General features: G+C 42.9%; 1 protein-coding gene across 2 annotated transcripts; it reads right to left on the minus strand.

Annotated features, from left to right (window-relative positions):
• Positions 1-1,610: 1,610 nt before the first annotated feature.
• LOC108627399 (serine/arginine repetitive matrix protein 1) lies at positions 1,611-6,491 on the minus strand. 2 transcript variants are annotated; one of them, XM_018028607.2, is made up of 9 exons: positions 6,145-6,491; positions 4,530-5,932; positions 4,128-4,218; positions 3,299-3,486; positions 2,818-3,191; positions 2,331-2,655; positions 2,179-2,263; positions 1,965-2,094; positions 1,611-1,824 (listed from the first exon to the last, which is right to left on the minus strand). In XM_018028607.2, exons 1-9 carry the CDS (start codon positions 6,363-6,365, stop codon positions 1,798-1,800), a joined length of 2,844 nt encoding a protein of 947 aa, XP_017884096.1. In that variant the 5' UTR covers positions 6,366-6,491; the 3' UTR covers positions 1,611-1,797. The 2 variants fall into 2 exon arrangements, with proteins under 2 accessions (XP_017884096.1, XP_017884095.1); XM_018028606.2 differs by having other exon boundaries at positions 4,128-4,230.
• Between the last annotated feature and the right edge of the window lie 191 nt (positions 6,492-6,682).

Here is a 6,682-nt window from a genome sequence, read left to right on the forward strand (position 1 = left end):
TTTGCGTAAGTCCATGTTCCCTGTACAAGACAAGGACTGGAAATATGGGATAGACAGGGATAGCAAATTTTTAAGATTATCTTAAGAATAAGCAACAACTCTGAATACCGGCCATTAAGTCTAAACGGACAAAAATTGCTAATAAACTACTACTACTACTACTACTACTACTACTATAAAATAATATATAAAAACAGGAATGAAACATCAAATATATGAAATATATAAAAATAATATACGATACATAGGAAAATGTATTGTTAGAGCATTTCAACGAGGCCACCATTTTATAATAATGAGGAATTGTAGTCGAGTTGAGATCCTTGACTCACGTCTATATTTGAAATAATGAAACGCACGTGAATCGTAAGATAATTAATCGTACTTGGAGTTTGAAAAATATCGCTGTTTTACATTCTAGTAGAAGGCCCAGCTCTTGGAATGTTCTTACTTCTAGATTATCGACAATTGAACGAATAATCGATCAAGGTGAGAAGTCTTGGGGTATTGCCTGCAAACTATGCATTCCATGGTTATCAGGGCGCATCGATGTTAAATATGCATCGAGATTCCTAGGACAACGTCTGTTCAAAAGAATGCAAAGATTAAACGTCGCATCCAGAGGGAGTTTAATAAACGATCTAGAAAATACTATAAAATAATAAATACAAGATGAAGTGAATTTCTATTTATTAATTAATAAAATTATAGAAAAGCTGGCCACAATGAATAAAAACTCCAACGCGGAAAATAACCTGTAAAATAACTTTCTGTACCAAAAATTGCCTAAATAAATAAAATAACGCATTTCAAGAATGAAGAGAGGAAACACAAGAATTGATTGACTTTGCTGAGGAAAAAGTTGCAAATTCATTCATATAAAAAAGGAACCAATTGTATAACTTTCCCCTGGAGATAAATATATTCTTCACGTATCGTTTCCTGTTTTAGAAAAGAAAAAATCTTTTTTCCGCGGGATCGGAGTATGTTTGATGAAATCGATCAGTTCGACTGACTGATTTATTTCACTCGCATAAGCGTGCACATATGACTTGTGGCTGAAACGTATGTTCCGCCGTTTGTCGGCATGAATTGTCCGGTGGGCTCCGCGTAAACGTGGAAAAGTGACGTAAAAACGAGCGGAGCGAACGAACCGGTTGGCTGTCCGTTCGCTTGTCAGTTATCTCGTTCTATCGACCTCTCGCCAGTTGCGGAAAGGCGTAAAGTCAACCGGAGTCTCTACCCTGAACTACGAACCGCGAACTCGCCCGTTTCACAACCGGGTTTCAGAACGCCTACTACGACGAACACCGTCGAGGAAACTTCCACGATGCTGTATAATTCAAGAAATTCTTGAACACAATCCTTACACAGAATTAAATTATTTTAGGAAAAATTCGATTGTAACTAATTAAATATTTTTTTGTAATACTTATACTGATAATAAAATTATTACTCTTGCATAATGTAATTATGCAAGGTCTCCGATTGTGACGTCTTGATTTCCTCGCTATTGTCGATTCGAAACATTTTTTATAGGAGGCTTGCGAAATATCGACAGGACGAAAATGGGATAAAGGGATTTTGTATAAAGGAAATAAGGCGAAATGTTACAAGTTTGAAATCTCATTTGTTATATTATATCGAGCGTTTTCGAGCATACAACAGTATATGTAAGATGAAAACTTGTACTTTTACAGAATTTTTCAAATATACAAAATAACGACAGTCCGTCTTCCAACTAAATAAAAAATCTTCATAATGCCGCAACATGCCGATCTATCGATCACTACTTCCTCAATAGTACGGTCTTCGTGGATTGTTCTAAAAACGCAAGTTTCCTCATACAAAATCTATCTTTTTCTGTTTTACATACATTGTATAATAAACGGAGTAAATCGTTCGATTATCCGAACATTCTGGAAAACTTCATTTTGGAAAATTCGCAGTCGAAGAATTCTTACCAGAGGATTAGGCCTAAATCTATAGGCGAGCATCATTCTTTTCCTGTAAGCATCGAATTCGTCGTCATCCCGAGATACACCGTCCGGTCTCTCGGAACCTAGCCCGGCACTGTCAAATCTATTGGTCGCTCTGTAAAGAAATAGTGTATATAAATCTTGATAACTTCTATTTGTATAAACTACAAGGTTTTTAAATGAAAGAAGGATCGCTCACTTATTAATAGGTTCGATACGACCGTTCCCTTCGCTACCCAACCCTTGTCCCTCGCTCCAACCGAGCTTTTGCAGCATTTGAAATCCTAGCAAACGCATGTAGAATGTTATAAAACTATCAAGATCGCAGTAACACGTATAAGAAAAACACACCTATATTGTCTTCCTTCAACTTGTACTCCTTGTAATCGCTCAGATCAGGTTCTTTTCCTTGTTTCAACGCGTTATATTGTTCCATGAACTTTTTCAGCTCGTCTGGCGGCAAAAAGTCACCGATATGGTGTTTCCCTTCCGCTTGAGCGGTCAGTTCTTCTGCCCACATTTGGGTAGCCTCCATTTCGGCGGACCTGAGCTTGTGCTCCCAAGTACCGCCTTCCGTCTCCTCATCGCTGTCGTATTCGTATTTATGTTTCCCCTGTGCTTCCAAGCGTCTCACTTCTTCCCGTTTCTTCAATAAATTCTGATATAGGAGATTTATCTGAAAATAGAAGTCGAATGTCGAATCAACAATACAATTTTCTTCGGTTTACGCAATAACTCCCATTAATATTCAGATACATTTCAAACTAAATTTTTTAACAGTGGAACTTAATTTTCTCCGAATATTAATAGAACTCGTAATTCTTTTCAACTTGATTACTTTGTAATGATCTTCGGCTTTCTTCCATTGTTCCTCGGACAGGTCCAACGTGCCGAACGTTTGACGAGCATATTGTATCAAAGCCGGATCGTTCCTCGAAACTTTCGTCAACATCGGATTTTTCGATTCCGCGCGTGACATTTTCGCCGGCGGGAGTATAGCCGACGATTGACCAGAAATCGCAACGCCTGACTGCGAGACATGGCTGTTGCTCTGTTGCTTGTTCGGACCGGTTAATGCGCTGTTCATCTCCGCTACGGGCACTTTATTGTCCGGGTCGCCCCAGCGGCTACGTCTTCTTCTTTTGCGCTCTTCTTTATTCTCATCTTTAAATCGATCCGAATTGTTATCGCTTTCTCTTTCTCGTTTCCTTTCTGTAATGCAAACGCATCCAAACGTCTTCATCTCTTTTATTGTTCATTTTGATTAAATATTTAATCGCTTAATTTCGACGGAATCGTGAATCGTACGAAGCGCTTACCTTGCGATAGAAGATTCTTGTTAGGTACAGGAGTTTGATCGCTGTCATCGTTATCGCTGAGAGCTTCCTCCGGGCAGTACGGTTCAGCGCCACTGTTCTTGTTCTCCTTCAGGGACTTCTCAGCGCGAAATTTCGCCACCAGGCCCCTGTACTGCAGATAGGCTGCACTTTGCTTTTGGTGCAGAAACCTTGATTAAAACAATACTTAAGACTCTGGCGAGTAACATTGTCTCCTAAATTAGGTTCCTTCAAGTTAAGAGAGAGAGAGAGAGAGAGAGAGAGAGAACTAGGAAGAATGAAGGATGTAACGAATGGTTTTAGAACGGAACGATTAAAATTCATTTCAACATTAATTAAGAATAGTCTGATTAGCATTGATCTATGTGAAACAACGAAATATGTATTAATCGCAAAGGAAAGTCCTGTTTTCTGGTCGACGGCTAACAAGCGATCGAAATTTCAATTTCAACTTCGCGTATCGTTAAATCGGCAATATTCACTTCGTTACCTTCGATTGAAGGTAACAATGAACAGAGGCGAGTGGTACCAATCAATTCTGTTGCCCATCCAACTGAGACAAGTTTCATTCCCGGGACCAGAGATAAAGCGATTTTAGAATAAAACAATTCATGTCGAATTTCAACGAAACTTTGTATAGTTCAACTCGCGGTGTTACGCTTGTTCCAGTTGCACGGTGACTGTATATCTTATTATTACTCAGTCTGATCGAATCGTATTGATTTAAAACCAACGAACGATACGCAAGTTGAGGTAGAATAACAACGCGAGAAACGCGGAACGCGGGGGGGCCAGTGAGGACAGTAGTTACCATAATTTAGGATCTTGGGCGTTCTTCTCTCGCGCTTCCTGTTCGATTTCGTCTCCACAGTCGGCGACCATGCGTGCCAGCTGCTCAGCCTCTACGGGACACACTTAGAAGCCTTTATCAGACATGCGTAACAACGCTAAAACTCTGATATGTTTTGTTTTTTTTCTTTCTTTCCGTAGAACGTATCCTATTCTACCACGAACTTTTCCGCTTTCTCTCACATATCGTTTCATACTTTCTCACAACGCGGATCGTCTCGGCGTTCGGCGTATCGCGCTCACGTCTCGTTTCTCTCCGGAACGAGCGATACAATTTTGGTTCACGGAAAAAGTTGTTAAATAAAAAACCACGGGGCGATACGTCGAGACGTGGAAATAAATGAAAATAATCGACATATCGTACCTAGCTGGTCGGAGGCTCGTAGACCTGCGATCGGCCTCGCCGGCGGTGGCACTTGCAGATTAGGCGGTCCCATAGGTACCTGAGCGACTTGATTAGGAAGAGGATAGCTGGTCGACATCAAAGGCGGCGGACCGGTGTTCTGTATCAAGGGAGGAGGCGGGATGTTCAGGTTCGGCGGTGGAACGGAATTTATGTTAGACGCCACTTGGCGGACCGGCGGCGGTGGCCCGGACATCATCACTGGTGGCATCACGTTCGGTGGCGGGACATTGGGAACATTCGAAGCGTTCGGCACACTGACTACCATCGTTTGCGAGGCCGGGATGGGCAATCTGTTCGGGAGCTGCCCGAGTCCCGGTAACAAATTAGGCGGGGGAATGTTCGGGGGTGGTAAATTCGTCGGCTGCAACGGACCGGAAGGTCCTACGCCGCATTGGCGTCCGGATGAATCCGCGGATACGAGCAACGCGGGCGACGACGACGAGGACGAGGTCGTCAACGAGGGAGGGTGTTGCAACGCCGTCGACGTCAACGGAGGAGGTAGAGCGGCAGGAGACGAAGAGGTAGAGCAAGAGGAAGATGGTAATGATAACAGCGGCGGCGGTGGAGGGGGCGATGACAAGAGCAACGATGACGCTGGCTGTGCTAACGGAATTGGCGGAGGTGGCAAACTTTGTAAATTAGGCGGTACTGTCCGAGAAATATGCATGTTTGGCGGTGGTATAGTGGTGTTTGTCGGAACAGATTGAACAGGTAACGGGGGCGGAGGTGGCGGTGGACGAATCATGTGCTGCTGAGACATTTGCATTCTAGGATCTCCGGACCGGTCGTCCAGGCCGGGATAAGCGTTGCACATATTTTTAGGAGGAGGCATTTTCGACAGATCCGGGGGAGGTACGTTGGTCCTTATGTTGGGAGGCGGTACTCCTGTGAGGTGCATCAGTGGCTGAGACGCTGGAGGAATGGGAGACGGATTTCCGTTTCGAGAAAGAAACTGATGGTTGTGTGGAGTATGCTGTCCATTAGAATTCACTTGATTAAACGAACGTCTGGCTTCTGGACTCTGGGACGTCTGTCGTCTCGTCGGCGACGGGCTGGACGAAGAGTTGTGTCTTTTATCGGAATTCTTCTCCCAACGGTAATCGTCTCTCTTGCGATCTCTTCTATTCTCCCAATCTTTACTTCTGTCGTTACTTCTGTCATTCCTTCTGTCATTACTCCTCTCTTTGTCTTGCATAGATTCCTTGATCTTTTCTTCCTTTCTGTCGTCAGACTTCAATGTGAACACTGGCTCTGGTTTCCTCGTGCTCTTGTTACTAGCAATCTTTTTGAACTGATCCAAGAAGCTACCATCGTTCGCGAACAGATTAATTGTTTGGGACGTCGGTTTTTCTTCTTCTTTCCTGCAACGAATTCAATTAAGTCGAAATCAATACATAAATATTTTTTATCACAGATATTACAGAAAGGAAAGGCAGTATCAGCCAGTACTTAAGAAACGGAGATGAATTAAGGTTATAAACGTTCGAACGATTAGATCACTCGACACGGATTTACGACGGTAAGCACGTGATCGCAGGAACGATGAAAGGGAAACAGGTTACGGATTACTCACTTGACAGAGTTCGTTTTGTTCCCAATCAAATTCGGGGCTAAAGTGGTAGTCTTTTTCAAGCTTTCCACAGCCTCTTTCGCCCTCTGCTCCTGTTTCTTCGCCTGTATTTCAAGCTTTTTCTGTTGAATGATCTGCTCCTGCTTTGACATTTGCGCGAAACGTTCGTTCCGCGAGGTTTTTGAAACGAACGGATCAGATCCTTTCACACCTCGATAAGCCATATTTGTTATGTCGCATACGTCGCATACGGCTCACCCAGTACACTTCGTTTTAACATCTACTTTGACTAAAAGTCGACTGAATAACTCCGGTTTCGATGATCCTATTGGCACAGCGCACAGCGGCCGCCCGCGATGCCAGCGCGCCCAAACGGTCGACGGGTCAACTTGGTCGACAAAAGACGAGAGACGCACTTGCGATTCAAAAACGGAATATTCATTAATTTATTAATAGCTAATAGCGTCATTCTATTCGAAATCCGAAGTCTTCAATTGTTCGATAGAACTTAATTCGAACTAGTCAACGATAATTCTCACAC

The sequence above is a fragment of the Ceratina calcarata genome, unplaced genomic scaffold (genome assembly GCF_001652005.2).
Source record: "Ceratina calcarata isolate Rehan_Ccalc_2016 unplaced genomic scaffold, ASM165200v1 scaffold469.2, whole genome shotgun sequence".
NCBI lineage: Eukaryota > Metazoa > Arthropoda > Insecta > Hymenoptera > Apidae > Ceratina > Ceratina calcarata.